Raw genomic sequence first — 18,267 nt, 5'->3', positions numbered from 1 at the left:
AGTGTGAGTGGGGGAGGGGCAGAGAGAGAGGGAGACACAGACTCTGAAGCAGGGTCCAGGCTGCTGTCAGCACAGAGCCCTACACACGGCTTGAACTCCTCAACCATGAGATCATGACCTGAGCCAAAGTCAGACACTTAACCGACTGAGCCACCCAGGTACCGTTTTTCTTTGTTTTCTAGTTGAAGCCATACATAGAATGACCATCAAAAGTACCTTTCAGGGGCGCCTGGGTGGCTCAGTCGGTTGGGCATCCAACTTCACTCAGGTCATGATCTCACAGTTCATGAGTTCGAGCCCCGTGTTGGGCTCTGTGCTGACAGCTCAAAGCCTGGAGTCTGCTTCAGATTCTGTCTCCCTCTCTCTCTCTGCCCCTCCCCTGCTCATGCTTTGTCTCTCTCTGTCTCAAAAATAAAATAAAAACCTTTAAAAAAAAATTAAAAGAAAAAAGTACCTTTCATTTCCACCCAGTCACAATATTGTACCCTCAGCTTCTCCATTGCACTAAGTATATGTAGAGTTACTACTTATCATTACTTTTCTTTTGTTTTAATCATTTTATTAAATTTAGGAATATTGGCAAATAGCATCAATCTAGTTTGAGTGATGTAGGCTAATGATTGGATATTTGTATATACTGTGAGATTGTCACCACAGTAAGTCTAATTGACATCCATCACCATACGTTGTTACGGCATTTTTTTTCTTATGATCGGAACTTTTCAGATCAACTCAGCAGTTTTCATATATACAGTATTGTATGTATATTTTCTTTTCTTGCACAATATTGTAAAATCTCAGAGTGTAGCTAAGGGAAATTCTCTGATGGAAAGTATAAAATCAGGGATATATGACTTGCTGAAAATGATCTTTTGTAGATTATTCCAGCACTCATTTCTAGTTGATGCTTATACCTCTCTCCTCCTCTCGTTTTTGTGAAAGAAGTACTCTCCTGATGGCCTCTTGGTGAAATGTGCTTTCATTTCAGGAACTGTTGACATTCAGGGATGTGGCCATAGAATTCTCTCAGGAGGAATGGGTGTGCCTGGACCCCGCTCAGAGGGCCTTGTACAGGGACGTGATGCTGGAGAACTACAGGACCCTGGTCTCCCTGGGTGAGGATAGTTTCCCTGCAGAGGTTGGGAACTGCTCTAGGCTACCTTTGTGTTTCTTTTGGGAGGCGCTTGAGAGTCCCTGCCCTGTTTGACTGAGAGTGAAGCCCTGTTGATCCAGAAATGAAAAGCTTCACACCGAGGTGTCTGGATTTGAAGTGCCCCCTTTCGTCCGATGACGTGCTCACTACATGCAGGTTAGTGGTGGCGCTAGAAGTTGAGGAGACACAAGACTTTATGTCAAAACTTTAAAACATCGCATTGCCTGGTTTTACTCCTGTACTCTTGATTCAGTAGTTCTGGGAAGAGAGCTGGATATCTGTGTATGTCAAACATTCAAGCATTTGGAAGATGTGGGTCGGTCACTGAACAAGTCTGTGAAATGCTATTCACAACCCGCCTATGTTGAATGTCCTTGGTCTCAGCTGTCCAGGAACTGGGATTGGTTTATGGAAAAGCTGCAGGACATCATCTACCGGTTTCCCTGTCAGCAAGACCCTCTTTCTGAGCTGAATATCATCTCCACTGTGGAGGAAGGAAGAGCCTTGCACGGCCAGGAGTGGGGTGAAACTAGCGGCAAAAGCCAGGTGGGTGGGAAGGTATCAAAGATGTGAAGGCAAGTGAGGGTCAGATGGCAGAGAGGAATTGACTCCCTGAAATGTTGTTTGGGTCATTCTCCCCAGGTGGGAGAGGTGTTTGGAAAAGAAGAGTTGATCTCTTGTGGGCTCTCAAAGGAGGGTGTTATTCTCCTCCTTCACCCTCTTCTTGGTGTGTGCGTGTCTCCTGCCCTCCTCAGTGGTAGTGCAGCTCCTGGCAGCGACAAGGGCAAAGTCTTTGTCACGACCCAGGCATGCCCTTCTCTGCCCCCAGGACTCCTTACTGGTTCGACCTTGGGGAGCACATGGAGGGCTGTTTGTAAGGGGCGTCTTCCTTCGTTGCGTCTCCTCTAGTCAGTCATACAGATCTTAGGTGAGGCCCCCTTCGTCCTGACTGCGGGCCTTCTCCAGCTTGTATCCTCTTTCATGTGCTTGAGTGACCTGTCATGATGGCAACACTCTTTGCATCTAGGGCCAGAGGCAGGTGCATGGGCTGTCCCAAGCCCTCTGCCTGCTCCATGCCTCTGCCATTTCTTCATTTCCACTTTCACGCTCTAGGGGAATGTGTACTGGGAATGGAGTGGGTGTTTCGAGATTGTTACTCAGCAATGCTGTAAAGACAGTGTGTGGCGGGGGGGTGGTCGGGTGGGGGGACCTTTGTTTGATCCCCAGTCCTTCATGGGAACCGTATTTCAGGCTTTAGGCCATCAGCCAGGAGTCTGTAGGTAGATCCCAGGTCCTGTTTCAACATCCCACAAAGTATAACCCCTTTCCTTAGTCTCTTATCTTCTTTGTCTCTGTCTTGCAGGTCTTCCTTAGTCTGGGAGTGTGGGAAAACCTTGGCTCTCCCTGATTTCATAGTCTCCTAAGTTTGTGTGGTTTGCCTCTGAAACTTTCTGGGTTGTGAAATACACTGCCTTAGTGTCTGAACTTTTATCCTCGTATTTTCTGTTGTGATAACCTACCCATTATGTACTGGAGACGACTTGTGTGGTGAACTCTTCCATACAAAGTTTTAGTGGTAAAAAGAACATTCTAGATGCAGAACACTTATATTTAGATGTCACAGCACCATTCTGCTAAGTGGAGTTGTGCCCCAAAGCACCTGAGTAGAGTGGTCAGCATGTTCCAGGATGCTGGCATCGAGTGTAGCATGAAAGCCTGGCTTAGGGCTCCAGGACTTCTGGTTTTTGGAGTGTCACAAAAGTGCCTCTCAAGGGCACAGTGGTAATAGGGATCGAGTACACTAAGGGTCATCCCCCTTTGATTTGGCGTGAAGAAATACAGGAAGTTATTCTAGAGGGATCATTGTCCGCCTTCATTACCCCATCTATGAGACTGTTAACTGAACTATTATTCACACAACAGTGTTCGTTCCATGTGTACGTCCTTGTTCCTTCCCCAGCAAATAAGATTTTAAATGATCGTATCGAGGGAATTTATGAGTTCATGATGCTTATTACATTATTGAGCTCTACTCCATTTCTTTTGTTGAAGATGCTGGTACTTTGATGCACATTTCCAGGTATTACAGATTTCCTTCCTGAGTGTTCAGGGTTATGGTGGAGCAAGTGTTTTTCTAAAACCTATGTAATGTCTAGAATTTTGGGAAGATATATCATATTTATCCTTCCTGCACATGGTTTGCTTGAATTCATACCTGCTCATTAACAAATACCTGGCCCATCTGAATGAATTTAGAATAAAAAAAATTTTTTTTTAATGTTTGTTTTATATTTGAGAGAGAGAGAGATAGTGCACAAGCAGGGGAAGGGCAGAGAGAGAGAAATGGAGACAGAATATGAAGCAGGCTCCAGGCTCCAAGCTGTGCACGGAGCATGACGCAAGGCTCGAACCCACAAGCCATGAGTTCATGACCTGAGCTGAAGTCGGTCGCTTAACTGACTGAGCCACCCCGGTGCCCTGAATTTGGATTTTTAAAATCAAGAATATTGGATATCTTGAGAATATGCTTTTGTTATGAAGTGACTCTGTTCATCCCAGAAAAACAAAGTAATTTATTCATAATTTGTTATATAAAATACCTTGTTTTTTCTATAGTATATTTAAAATTTTCTAAATATAACTTGTTGAATTTTATATGAATTTTATAGATGTTTTATATTTTGGTTTAAGTGCTTTATTTTAATTAATCATCTCCCGGTCTAGATTCACCATGTAACTCTTGGTACATTGAACTAGTACTTAAATATCTAAGTTCATTTTATAGAAACATAGCCAATTTCTTACATTTCATGTACTTCTTCGTCACTGTTATTCATGAGACAGTATCCACAAAATTTCTAAGGTTCTGGAAATCCTATTATTCATTAACCCATGATGGCTGTTTTCTTTCCCATATTCTATTAACCTCAACTCTGTTTGAAGTGCACATTGTCCTTCTTGATCCATATCCTGGTGTTCTGTTGTTCTCAGGCTGTTATTGGTTTTTATTTGTTGGTCACCGCTGCACAGCCACCTCCTGCATGGACCTTCTGGAACTGGCAAATATTGTTTCTTCTTTTAACTGATAAAACTGCCTTCATTAGAAGTTATTCCTTGCTGGGGCCCCTGGGTGGCTCAGTTGGTTAAGATCGGACTTTGGGTCAGGTTATTATCTCACAGTTTGTGGGTTTGAGCCCTGCATCGGGCTCCATGCTTGTGGTGCAGAGCCTGCGTGGGGTTCTCTTTCTCTGCACCTTCCTTCCTCTGTCTCTCGCTCTCTCTGTCTCTCTGTCTCTCTCTCAAAAGAAATTAAAAAAAAAAAAAGTTATTCCTTGTTCTTTTGGTCATATGACCCTTAAGGTTGTCTATAGTTCCCTAATAATCTTTATGAAGTCAGGATTATTAATTGTGGGCAAGTGCACATTAATTTTTATTTATTCTTGATAATTATATGTTTACTAATACATAGTAAAATGTATTACCCTCACCTCATGTCTGTTTCATGCATGGAATTATGATGAGGGATCCAGTGAGAATTTCAGGGTATTAGAGGAAGCCAGCCTAAGAGAAACTATTATTTTTATATAATATAAACAGACTTAGCTTCAAAATTTTAAGGTATTAAAATTGGAAGATATATATTTTTAAAGCTGTTGTGAAATTACTTACATTGTTATTTAAAAATTAACTTTTTAAAAAATACTGGGCGGTGGGCAGAGAGAGAGAGTGGGAGAGAGAGAATCCCAAGCAGACTCCACATTGTCAGCACAGAGCCCAACATGGGGCTTGATCTCACGAACCGTGAGATCATAACCTGAGCCGATATAAAGAGTTGGATACTTAACCAACTGAGCCACCCAAGCGTCCCTAAAGATGAACTTTTATTTTTTTTTTTTTAAATTTTTTTTTTTTTTTCAACGTTTTTTATTTATTTTTGGGACAGAGAGAGACAGAGCATGAACGGGGGAGGGGCAGAGAGAGAGGGAGACACAGAATCGGAAACAGGCTCCAGGCTCCGAGCCATCAGCCCAGAGCCTGACGCGGGGCTCGAACTCACAGACCGCGAGATCGTGACCTGGCTGAAGTCGGACGCTTAACCAACTGCGCCACCCAGGCGCCCCTGAACTTTTAATTAAAGTGGAATTTACGTAACAAAATTAACCATTTTCAACTGAATAATTCAGTGGCATTTAGTGCATTTACCAGGTGTTCAACCACCATCTCTGTCTGGTTGTACGTTCCCATCACTCCAAATTAGTGTCCGTTACCCTTAATCAGTTTCTCCACATTTTCCTCTGTCCCCAGTCCCTGAAACTGCCTGTGTGCATTCTGTCTCTGTTTTTCTGTTCTGTAGATTTCTTCTTTTTCAAAATTGTCTGGACTCTTTAGGGCCCTTTGTGGTTCCATATGTATTGGATCATGTTTTCTATTTCTCAACAAGTCTTGGAATTTTGATAGTGTGTCTGTAGAATCTCCAGACCACTTTGGTGAATGTTACCATTTTCAAAACTATGAAGTGTTCCCATCCATAAATATGGAACATCTTCTCCATTTATTTAGGTGTTTAATTTCTCTCAGCAACGTTTTATAGTTTTCAGTCTGTTGATCTTTCATCTCCTTGGTTAAATTTGTTCCTAAGTATCTGATTCTTTGGATGTTATGTTATACAGGGAATAATTTTTAACATTTCTTTTTCACATTGTCCATTTAATGTGTAGTAGTAACACAGCTGATTTTTCATGTATTGATGCTGTGTTTCCTGACATCATTTGTAACACTAGAAGGTTGTGTGTGTGTGTTGGGGGTATTTTATGGAATTTTCTGTAGATAGGATTATGCCATCTACATGCAGAGGTAGTTTTTTTTTTACTTCTCCAATATGTATACTTTTTATTCCTTTTTCATGCTTAATGGCTTTGGGTAAAACCTCCAGAACACATTGATAGCAGTGGTAAAAGTGTGCATTTGTGTCTTTTTCTTTGCCTTTGGGGGGAGAGCTTTTATTCTTTCACCGTTGACTGTGATATTAGCTGTGGGTTTTTCATAAATGATCATTAAGGGGTAGAGGAAGTTCACTTTTCTTTTTAGTATACTGAATTTTTAAAAATATTTTCCTTGATTTGTTAAGTAATCTCTATACCCAACGTGGGGCTTGAACTCACAACCCTGAGATCCAGAATCACATGCTCTACTGACTGAGCCAGCCAGGCGCCCCTCGTATGCTGAATTTTTTTTTTATCAATAAAGAGTTCTGGATTTTTCAAACATTTTGCATACAATGAGATGATTATGTAGGTTTGTATTTTTTCTTGCCTTCTTACATGAATGTGGTTTATTACATTGAAAGATTTTCATGTGTTGAACCATTTACCCTTGAATTCTTCGAACAAATCTCAATTATTATTATTTGTTTTAATTTCATTTTTTAAAATTTACATCCAAATTAGTTAGCATATAGTGGCAACAATGATTTCAGGAGTAGATTCCTTAATGTCCCTTACCCATTTAGCCCATCCCTCCCTGCCACAACCCCTCCCATAACCCTCGGTTCTCCATATTTATGAGTCTCTTCTGTTTTGTCCCCCTCCCTGCTTTTATATTAATTTTGTTTCCCTTCCCTTATGTTCATCTGTTTTGTCTCTTAAAGTCCTCATGTGAGTGAAGTCATATGACATTTGTCTTTCTCTGACTGACTAATTTCTATTAGCATAATACCCTCCACTGCCATCCATGTAGTTGCAAATGGCAAGATTTCCTTCTTTTTGATTGCCGACTAGTATTCCATTATATATATATATATACACACACACACACACACACACACACACACACACACACACACACACACCACATCTTCTTTATCCATTCATACATTGATGGACATTTGGGTAAATCTCAATTTTAATGGTGTATAATCTTCATATGCTGTGTATATTTAGTTGGCTAGTATTTTGTTGAGTATTTTTGCATCCGTATTCAAAACAAGACCTGCTTATGTTCTCTGTAGACGAACTCTGTGTGTTTGTGTATGGGGTAGATTATTTTAGGGAATGACTTATGTTTTCAGGAAGAAGATTACACCAGTGCCTTACCCTTCATTTCTGCTTGCTCAGAATTGGGGGTCAATAGGAGGTAAAAGCTTGGGGATTTCTCAGGTCTTTTCCTAAGTACCCAGTCCCAGGCATGCTCACAACCTTCCAGAATCCCTGGAATATGTGGGGATTTTCTAAGCCTTATGCCCCAGTACACCTCACTCCCCAATGTTTTTACCAGGGTTTTAGGTTTGTCCCATTGTTTGCTCCAATTGTTATCCCTTGCCCTAGGTGGCATTAATTTACCTTTAAACATTTTTTTGAAACGCGTCAATAAATGTTTTTTTAAAAAATTTAGGGACATCTGGTTGGCTCAATCCATAGAGCATACAGATCTTGATCTTGGGGTCGTGAGTTCAAGTCCCACATTGAGTGTAGAGATAACTTAAACAAAAAAAAAAGTTTGTGACATATGACCCCTGGTTATCACCTCCACCTAAGTAGAGATCTGAAGTAGGCCAAAGACAGCAAGCACTTTGAGCCAGTCCTTCAGATTAAACAAACACAGCAACAATTCCTTAAAGGTCCCATCTGTTCCCCTGTAGTTCAGGAAGTCTCTACCCCCTGCAGGCTCCTATCTTCAAGGCCACTTCTTAGCTGGGGCACAGCTACCTTTTTCTTGATTAAAAGTGTGCCTGGTTGCTGGAATCCTGTGATTAATTTCCAGAGTTAAGTTCATTCTGACATTTTTTCTAGCTTGTTTCCTGCTTTTATAAAGGGAGGTACATTTGGAGTTCCCAGCTTGATCATTTTGATGTCCCATTTTCCCATTGTTAATCTCTATAATATTAGCTATTTATCTGAATCTCTTATTTCAGAATCCGTGATGTTCAGCATATTTTCCAGTTCTCAACATTGTGTGCTCTTTCTGAAATGCAGGTCCTTTCCTTTGTTCTTATGGGTGAATTCTTTATAATTCCACAGACTATATATGTCTTATAATTGTAAATACTTGTTAATTGCTAGATTTTTTTTTGGTTAACAAAATGTTTATTATATTTTATGACTAACAGATAATTTTTAATGTATATTCTGGATTATTAACACTGCAGTATGCCTGTTCTACCTGGATATATTTTTGTAACACATATTCAGAAGAATATTTTGTTTCTCTTTAAGTCATGATTTAATGTTGTGTACAATAAGCATTTGATAATCAGCTTTACTATCTGTTTTCATATGTGAGACACCTTTATGCTTCTTGTGAGGTTCTGTGTGCTTTGGGATGCCTGTGGCAAATTTACGTTTTCTCAGGGCTCTTGTAACCCTTGGTCACAGATTATTTGGAAATAGGCTTCCCTGAAAACAATTTGGATTATATGTAATGACACTGTCTTTACACTGAGGAATCTTAGGTCCTTTGTGTTTCCAAACCATAGTTGGAGAAAGTTGATAACTCTGTCAGTTATGAGTTTTACTTTTGGTGTAATACTTTTCAGTATAAAATATTCATCTTCCCACCCTGATTAATAGGAAGGCTATGATTATTTATATCTTACAGATATCATTACTAGATGTGTGAGCAAAGAATTACCATTAAAAGATGGCCTTAATAATGGAGAGTTATTCTAAATGTTGATTTTGGAAAGATGCATAAGTCATGACTTTGATGACTTTAAGAGGAATCCAGCAAGATGTGAACAAATTTGCCACTCAGTGGGTATATGAAGAAAACAAATTATGAAGGAATAGCCACATCCCATTATAAATATCTCACCACGGGGCGCCTGGGTGGCTCAGTTGGTTGAGTGTCCGACTTCGGCTCAGGTCATGATCTCGTAGCTCGTGAGTTCAAGCCCCATGTCGGGCTCTGTGCTGACAGCTCGGAGCCTGGAGCCTGTTTCAGATACTGTGTCTCCCTTTCTCTGCCCTAACCCACTCGCATTCTGTGTCCCTCTCAAAAATAAATAAACATTAAAAAAAAATTTTTTTTTTTTTAAATCTCATCTGTAGAGAAGACCAACAACATCATAAATTCTGGAATCATTTCCCGGTAAAGCACAGTGTTTCCATAAGAAGAAGTATATCTCAGTATTACAAACATGATATGATGAAGAAGTCACTAAAGAGCAAGGTAGGCTATTCAGGAAACAAGTATAAGAACTGCTTGGGCAATAGGCTTTGAATAATCTTTCATTCATATCTGGCTGAACTTCAGAGATTTCAAACCCAAGAGGAAATTTATGAAAGTAATCAAGCTGAGAAGTCTATCAAAAAGTCCTCAATTTATAGGGAGCCTGGGGCGACTCAGTCAGTTAAGCGTCCGACTTCGGCTCAGGTCATGATCTCACGGTCTGTGAGTTCGAGCCCCACGTCAGGCTCTGTGCTGACAGCTCAGAGCCTGGAGCCTGCTTCGGATTCTGTGTCTCCGTCTCTCGTTGCCCCCTCCTCTGCTCGCACTCTGTCTCTCTCTCTCTCTCTCAAAAATAAATAAAGATAAAAGAAAAAAAAGCCCTCGATTTCACTACCTCAAAGAATTCCTTCTACTGTCAAAAGCAACATTGTTAATAAATGTGGGAAGGTTCTTATGCATCCTTCATTACTGACACAATGTGAGAAAACCCCCAACAGAGAAAAAACTTACAAACTTAATGAGTGTGGGAAGGCTTTTAGCCATTGCTTGACCTCTGCTAATTATCCAAGAATTCATTTTGAGCAGAGACCTTCCAAATGTAACGAGTGTAGCAAACAAAGCCTTTAACAGGTTCTCGAACCTCACAAGTCATCAGAAAATCCATACTGGAGAGAAACCATATAAATGTAATGTATATGGAAGGGATTTTACCGCATGGTCACACCTTTGGGGTCATGAGTGAATTCATACTGAAGAGAAGCCTTACAAATGCAATGTGTGTTGCAAAGCATTTTTCTGAGTGTTCAGATCTTGCTCAACATAAGAATTCATTCTAGAGAGAAACCTTACCGATGTAATCAGTGCGGTAAAGATTTTACTACACATTGACACCTTTGGGGTAATGAGAGAATTCACAGGGGAGGGAAACCTTACAAATGTAATGAGTGTGGCAAGGCCTCGGTCAGGAGTTCAGACCTTACTCAACATAAGTGAATTCATGCTGGAGAGAAACCCTATGAATGTAATATGTATGGCAAGGGTTTTAGTTAGAATTCAAACCTGACAGTTCACCAGAGAATTCATACTGGAGAGAAACCTTACAAATGTCACAAATGTGGCCAGGCCTTTAAGCAGTATTCAAGCCTCAGTAAACTCCAGAATACATGTAGAATGAAGATATGAATGTAAAGCAATGTCATAGGGGAACTCCATACCACAGAATCACGGAGTCATGGAAAGAAACCTTACAAACAGCATAGCAGAGCCTTCATGCTATGACTTGGCCTCAGGATTTACCAAAGATTTCATGTTGGAGAACAAATATAATGAGTGTGGTTAATTGCTTAAGCAGGTTCCACAGTGTGTTGTGCATGAGAACTAAGAACGAAGTCTAGCTCTTGAAGGTTAATCAAATCAAACGTTTGACTCTGCGGAAAAATTAAAACTCAAAATGACCTAAAATTAATAAGATGTTGGGCGTCAAAGGAGCAGGGCACCTGTGGAAACATCCACTTCTCTTCAGTTTATGCAGTCTTTTTTTAGATTTTTTTTTTTAATTAAAAGAGTTTTTTTAATGTTTATTTTTTGAGAGAGAGAGAGACAGAGCATGAGTAGCATATGGCAGACACAGAGGGAGACACAGAATCCGAAGCAGGTTCCAGGCTCTGAGCCATCAGCACAGAGCCCGACCCGGGGCTCAAACTCAGGAGCCGTGAGATCATGACCTGAGCCGAAGTTAGACGCTTAACCGACTGAGCCACCCAGGCGCCTCTCTTTTTATTTGTGAATGTTTTCATAATTTATTGTTGAGAGAGAGCGCGTGCAAGTGGAGGAGGGGTAGAAAGGGGAACAGAGGATCCAAGCAGGCTCTGTGCTGACAGCAGCAGACAGTGGCCCTGATGCAGGACTCAAACTAACAAACTGAGATGGTGAACCGAAGTCAGACGTTCAACCGACTGAGCCACCCAGGTGCCCCTATTCTTTTAGATATCTTGATGAGGTTGCTGGGCTCTATACTGACAGTACACAGCCTGCTTGAGATTCTTTCTCTCCCTCTCTCTCTCTCTCAAAATAAATAAAACTAAAAAAAAAATCAGTGACAATTTTTCCTTTTCAATGGGGTTTTTAGACTGTTTGCTTTTACAGATATTACTATATAAATTTAAATTATCTTGCTGTTGCTTTTAGATCTCCTTTCTCTGTTCCCTCTTTTTCTGCCTTGTTTGAAATAACTCAGTTTTTACAGATGATTTTGTTTTAAATCCTTTTTATTCTTTTTTGGTTTACTGGTATTACCTATAACTATCTTTTATGTGTTTGTTTTAGGGGTTATCCTATACAGCTTACCACACGTGAGTTTATACTTCTTCATGTAGAGCACCCGACACTTCCTTTCCACATGGACTTCCATTTCTCTGCTTCTGCCCTGTGCTACCATTAGTATGGGTTTCTTTTACATATGCTATACACATATATACGAGAGTGTTAGTTTATTAAACAGTCCACCATATTTTTTTTTAATTTTTTTTTTTAATGTTTATTTATTTTTGAGACAGAGAGAGACAGAGCATGAACGGGGGAGGGTGACAGAGAGAGGGAGACACAGAATCTGAAACAGGCTCCAGGCTCTGAGCTGTCGGCACAGAGCCCGATGAGGGGCTCGAACTCACGGACCGCGAGATCATGACCTGAGCCGAAGTCGGACGGTTAACCGACTAAGCCACCCAGGCACCCCCAGTCCACCATATTTTAAGGAGGCTAAAAAATAGGAAAGGTATTGTGTATTTATCCATAGAGTTTCTACTTCTAGTGCTCTTAATTCCTTTGTGTAGATCAGGAGTCTGCCACCTACATAACATGAGCCAAAAACAGCCTAACATCTATTTTTAAGTACAGTGTAACTGGAATGCAGCCACGTTCATATTTAGGTACTTTTGACCCAGTAAGGACATACTGGAAGAGTGGTAACAGAATCAGTATGGCCTACAAAGAATAAAATATTTAATGTATGTTCCTTGCATAAAAGTTTGCCGACCTCACACATAGAGTCACATTATCATCACATCTGAGTTAGTATAAAATTTGGGATATGAAACATATGAAAAGTCAACTTTGTATAAATACTAGGCACAAGATGGAAGCACAAGTCTCACATGGAAGCATAAGACTAGGAATAATTGGGGGTTAGTAGATCTTGTACTAATGAGGAAACATGAAATACGTGATTTTGTTACTGTTCAATTTTTAAGTACAATATCTTATATGTTAAAAATTTGTTTGTTGACGTTGACATTGAAGATATAACTGAGGCGTAAAAGACCCAGCAAATTTTACTTGATTCACATTCTTAAGTAGCAGTATACCCCTGGCTGGCTACAGGGGTAGACAAGACGAAAAGTATGTATCTTAACAAGTCCTGGGATCAAATCCCTCAGACAGTTTTGACAAATGGTATTTACTGTCTTTCCTTTAAGTCCTTACCCCACCCCACTGCTATGTTCTCTCGGTAGGGGTAAGGCTGCCATAAAGAAGTAGGTCCATGCATTCTCCAAAAAGGTCATGGTTTTGGATCTATTACATGTAATCTGAAGCACTCTGGGCAGTTTTCCTATTAAAATTTTAAAAATTCTAACTGCAAGGATTCCCAAAATTTAAATGCCTGCAGTGGAAACTTAGTTTCACATTTCTCTAAGCCACACAACAATTGTGGATATTCCCAATCCACTGTAAATATGTTCCCATTCTGGCAATTTTCTGCTTGTTTCCTCCACCCACTTGCCCTTCCTCATTGGTATTTGCATGATACGCTTTCAGTGGTTCTGCTCAAAGATGACCTCATCATGTGGGCATTGCCTGAAAACATTGTTTAAATTAGGAAACCCTGTGATCTGTCTTTGTACATGAAACGTTTACGGTACTTACCGCTATCATATTTTATCCTTACAGACTTAACTGAATTTGTTCATTTAACCTTATAGAATATAAGCTACTTGAAGGCAGGGAATTTTGTGTCCTGCTAATATCAGTGAATACAATAGTTCCTGACTGGTAGAATGATCAAATGCGTTTTATCTCTACACAGCAGAAAGTTACTGTAGTGCATAAAAGCTACGAGACTAATAGGTCACATGCTCAAGTAAACATGTAATTCCATTTGTGACACCAAATTCTTTACTCCTGTAACTTTGTACCCTAGCATTCTGCACATTCCTCATAAATTCTCAAGCTGTATTTTGTTCGGTTCATCTTGTGAGTTTTAGGCAGCAGGTGCCAAACAGCTCTAACCCATCTGTGAAGGATGATGCCTTTTGTAGATCTTCTCAGCTACAAAATGTTAAATTCAAGATTCCCTCTCACTTGCTCCATTCTACTCTCAATACAAATACTAATCTTATTGGTCAGGTCAGACAGTGTTCATTTGTGAGGGACAGACCTCCTGGAAATCAGTGGCTGAAACAACTAGGTGGTCTATCATTCTCACATAACAGGAAGCCCAGAGATGCAGGTTGGGATGGGACGGGTCCCCTGGGCAGTCCTCTGCCTGCTCCACCTCCCTTAGCACTCAGCACTGTCTCTCCTTACAGCAGGATGGCCGCTGTAGGACCAAGAAGAGTGAATAGTGAAGGGCAAAGGCCTTTTCGTTATTAGGTTTTGTCTTATTTACATGGAAGTAATCCAAGAGGGTTCTTCCTAATTAGCTACACATTTTAAAAGTGCAATTTTGATAAAGATATTGGGGGGGTGGCGGTTTGGTCGCTCAGTCAGTTGACTGTCACGACTCTTGATTTTGGCTCAGGCCATGATCCCTGGGTTGTGGGATTGAGCCCCAGGTCAGTTCTACACTGAATATGGAGCCTACTTAAGATTCTATCCCTCTCCCTCTGGCCCTGTCCCTTACTTGTGTGCACCCTTTCTAAAATTAATTAAAATAAAATAAATATATTGAGGAATTTTCAAATTTCATATTACCACCCACCTCAACAACAGAAGGTAAAAGAAAACAATGCTAAAGAAAACATTTCGGGCGCCTGGGTGGCTCAGTCGGTTGAGCGTCCAACTTCGGCACAGGTCATGATCTCAAAGTTCGTGGGTCCGAGACCCACGCCAGGCTCTGTGCTGACAGCTCAGAGCCTGGAGCCTGCTTCAGATTCTGTGTCCCCTTTTCCGCCCCACCCCTGCTTGTGCTCTGTCTCTGTCTTTCAAAAATGAATAAAAAAAAAAAAACAAAAAAAAAACATTTCATAGACCAAATTTAAAAATACCCTCTATTAATATTAACTGACAAGGTACTCAAGGATAACTTTGGGATGAGACAGATTTTTCAGTGGACTTTGTTCTTTATCCTGAATGTATAATATTGCATGCAACCCATGACCAGTCTGATATGTGTTTGAAATGAGTAAAAAATTGTTAATCCTTAGTGTTTTCTAACTTACAGATTTATTTCCTATGAAATTTATTGACTTCATTTTAAGTTAATTTTATCTGAATCAACTAGTTTGCCATGTTTCAATACAGATGTTCTGATTCTAGTACCTTTTTTTAAAGTTTTTAAGAATTTGTTCATTTATTTTTTCACACTCAGTGTGGACCCCAGCGGGGGGCTTGATCCTATGAACCATGAGATCATGACCTCAGCAAAATGAAGAGTTGGATGCTTAACTGACTGAGCCACCCAGGCACTCTCTGATTCTAGTATCTTGGTAGAAAAATGGAATGAGTGATTTTGAGATTCCATTCATTCCATTCTCCCTTAAAGTGAAAGCTCTATAAAAGGCTTGTCGTTGGGAAATATTCTATCACTTCTGAATGTGTTTTAGTAATAGACTAGAACTTAATAGGAAAAGAATTGGGACATCGTCTAAAAATATCTTAGGTAGTTGATCTAAACAGTAATTCACAACCAGTTTCCACAGTCATACTGTGCAGTGGGGGCTATTTGTGCATCAGGAACAAAAGGAAGCATGAGGAAGATTGTGGTCTTTCCCAATCAAGTCAGTCAGGAGTAAATTGTATTAAAGAGTCTGACTCTACTTTTGATGCCTGACTAATGATACTTGTGAAGCATCATTACAACCTCTTACCATTCTGCCCATCTGGGCAGGAAAAGCTAATAATGACGCCCGAGAGGCCCTTCCCTTGGCAGGAGTCATAAGTTTGCAGTGTCCGTGAGTACCATCACCCCCGCCCCACACAGGATGCATCATAACAAAAGTAGTCACCATTCCCTGCTTTCTCTACCCATTTTCAGAACTTGAGAAGCCTACCCTGCTCTCCTGAGAAAGCATCATTATGTAATAAACATTCTCCTTACACTTCAGTGCATGCAGTCATCATTCTTGACATCTGACATCCTGTTCCAGTGGACTAAGCACAATGCAAGTGAGCATAAATGTTTTAGAGGGTAAATAAGAGATTTCTAGTTACCAAAATTGCCATCGTGTATGTTCATTCTTCTTTTTTAAATTAATTTATTTATTTTTGAGACAGAGAGAGACAGAGCATAAGCAGGGAAGGGGCAGAGAGAGAGGGAGACATGGAATCTGAAGCAGGCCCCAGGCTCTCAGCTGTCAGCACGGGGCCCGATGTGGGGCTCGAACTCACAGACCGTGAGATCTTGACCTGAGCTGAAGTCAGACGCTCAGCCGATTGAACCACCCAGGCGCCCCGTGTATGTTCATTCTTGAGAGTAAACTCATGAAGCCTTATCTTTTCAAATTATTCCCTGAGCGCTCCAGCAAAAATGTAGTTTGCGTTATCTTTATCCTTCTGAAATTTTCTTTTAGTTCCTAATTCTTTTCATATGCCTACTACTTTTCTGTTTTCATTTAATATAACAGTGCAACACATGGGTCTCATTGCCGCACAAAAGGCATGCCAAAATATAATCATATGGTGTTTATTTATGAATGGCGAGGCAGGTTGTAGAGGGTGAGAGTTTGAAATTGTGTTATTATGGTATTTTCATTATAGCCAGAAAAATAATCTGGGACATACTGTGGAGTGCATAACTCTCAAACACATTCAGGTTATGAATATGTAGTTCCAAAATTGTAGGTTTGAATCTAACATGGAAGAAAATTGTTATGGATGACATTCAACCTGGAGAGTCCAAGAATGTATTACTAGTATCATTATGAAATGCCCCAGTGAGCTGGGATGCACCTGGGCTAATAAAAGGCACATGGGGGCACCTGGGTGGCTCAGTTGTTTAAGTGGCCAACTTCGGCTCAGGTCATGATCTCAGGGTTCGTGGCTTTGAGCCCGTGTTGGGCTTTGTGCTGACAGCTAGAGCCTGGAGGCTGTTTCAGATTCTGTGTCTCCCTCTCTCTCTGACCCTTCCCCACTCACACTCTCTCCCTCTCAAAAAATAAACATTAAAAAAAAAGCACATGATTCATTTAGGGTTTCACAAAAGCTTACATTTTACTTACTTAGATAAAAGAAACAGGGCATCCTAAATAAAATGATAGATATCTTGATGAGGTTACTTCATTATTGACTTTGGACTTCTGGCTGAAAATCTGTTATTCATGTTATGTCTTCATCACAGACCTTTCATATGTTGCCATGACAGTGTCTGTGATGGAACCTCTTGTTTTGGTCTAATGTAAATGGTATTTTGTTTTCAATTTTCAATTCACTTGTTCATCTTTAGTATCTGGGAAGGCAGTTAACTTTTGTACCTTAGCTTTGTATCCTGCATCCATGATAACATTGCATATTAGTGTTTTATCTACCATCCTTTGGGCATCATATGAAATAGTTCAATGCTGTGGTGACAGGTGCTACTCTGCTTCGTTCCTAGCATAAAAACAAAGGACTCTCTGTTACCATACTATTACTGAGTGAATCTTGCAATCATTCAGTCCCACTTAATGACCACTTGGTCATGGGGCAGGTTCATGTGCAATTGTTGCAATCTGAGTATCTGTAGTTAACAGGATCTCAGAAGCTTTATGCATAATTGGTATTGGCATTAGAATAAATCTCTACACATAAATGGACACTGGTCACAGTCAGAATTACAGATAAGGCTCTAAAAAGAAGGTAAAGTAAGTATTTCTCAATGGGTAGTAAAGGTAAGTGGAGAATACTGGATTTCAGTTGAAATGGTAAATGTAGCCAATGGTTCAGGAAGGAAGGACAAGTGAAGGAAATGCATCATTGGGAACCCACATATGGCCTCCAGGGTTTTGGCAGTAGGAATGGTCTCCTTATCACAGATTCTGATTAAAATCCTGGGGAATTTCCCTCTTCCTTACCATTACATCTTCCTTTTCTTCATAGGTTAAGGGTAAGGTCCACAGATGTGAGTGTCAGGCACCTGTTTGTAGCCAACTCCTTACTCATCATCTTTACAAGAATCTCCAGAACAGTGACAGCTTTTGGATAGGAGCATTTTCTCCCTGATTGTGAATGTAAATTTGCTTGCTGCGGCATACACTGTGCTGTATTATGTAACATGTAACTTTCTGAGGAAGCTGGGTAAAGTTTACAAGGACTTTTCCATACTATCTTCGCACAGTTTGTGTGTCTATAATTCCTTCAAAATAAGAAAGGCAACACGATGGATGTTCGGTGGCTTTTATGAAGTTCTCGTGCAGCTCTGTGTTCATGATGGGAATAAAGGACATTACAGGTGAGTCCAGAAATCATTGTTAAAATACATCACCTCTTTGGGAACTTTCCAGAACACTGTAAGTGTGGGTATGCCTCCACTCGACATAACATTTAGTCGCTCTTCTCTTAAGAACTGAGTCAGGAGCACAGGAGTACATCCAGAGGATTGGGGTTTAAAGTGTTTGCTTTCCTGTGTATTGGTGGATACTTTGTTCTGGAACCAGCACTGATCCTGCACGAAGTGGGCAGATGGTCTGAGGAAAGGGGATGATGAGTCCAGAAGCACCATTGAAAGTCTCTTAATGTCTGAATGAACAAAGCTTCGT

General features: G+C 40.4%; 1 protein-coding gene, 1 non-coding gene and 1 pseudogene across 2 annotated transcripts in view; 2 read left to right on the top strand and 1 right to left on the bottom strand.

Moving 5' to 3' along the window:
* Nucleotides 1–4,448, top strand: part of LOC132691230 (zinc finger protein 677-like) — a 35,106-nt gene extending 30,658 nt beyond the window's left edge. Inside the window, exon 4 of the mRNA XM_081791401.1 lies at nt 989–4,448. Coding sequence (XP_081647527.1) covers nt 989–1,207 — 219 coding nt within the window. The 3' untranslated portion in view covers nt 1,208–4,448. The remainder of the gene's footprint in view (nt 1–988) is intronic.
* Nucleotides 4,449–6,290: 1,842 nt separating this feature from the next.
* On the bottom strand, nt 6,291–6,363 carry TRNAQ-CUG (transfer RNA glutamine (anticodon CUG)). Its single transcript has one exon. It is a non-coding gene; the product is annotated as a tRNA-Gln (tRNA).
* Nucleotides 6,364–9,202: 2,839 nt separating this feature from the next.
* LOC132691205 (uncharacterized) lies at nt 9,203–10,512 on the top strand (annotated as a pseudogene).
* The last annotated feature ends 7,755 nt before the right edge of the window (nt 10,513–18,267 follow it).

This window comes from Panthera onca, chromosome E2 (genome assembly GCF_046562875.1).
Source record: "Panthera onca isolate mPanOnc1 chromosome E2, mPanOnc1 haplotype 2, whole genome shotgun sequence".
Lineage (NCBI taxonomy): Eukaryota > Metazoa > Chordata > Mammalia > Carnivora > Felidae > Panthera > Panthera onca.
This window is presented reverse-complemented; position numbering and strand designations above follow the sequence as displayed.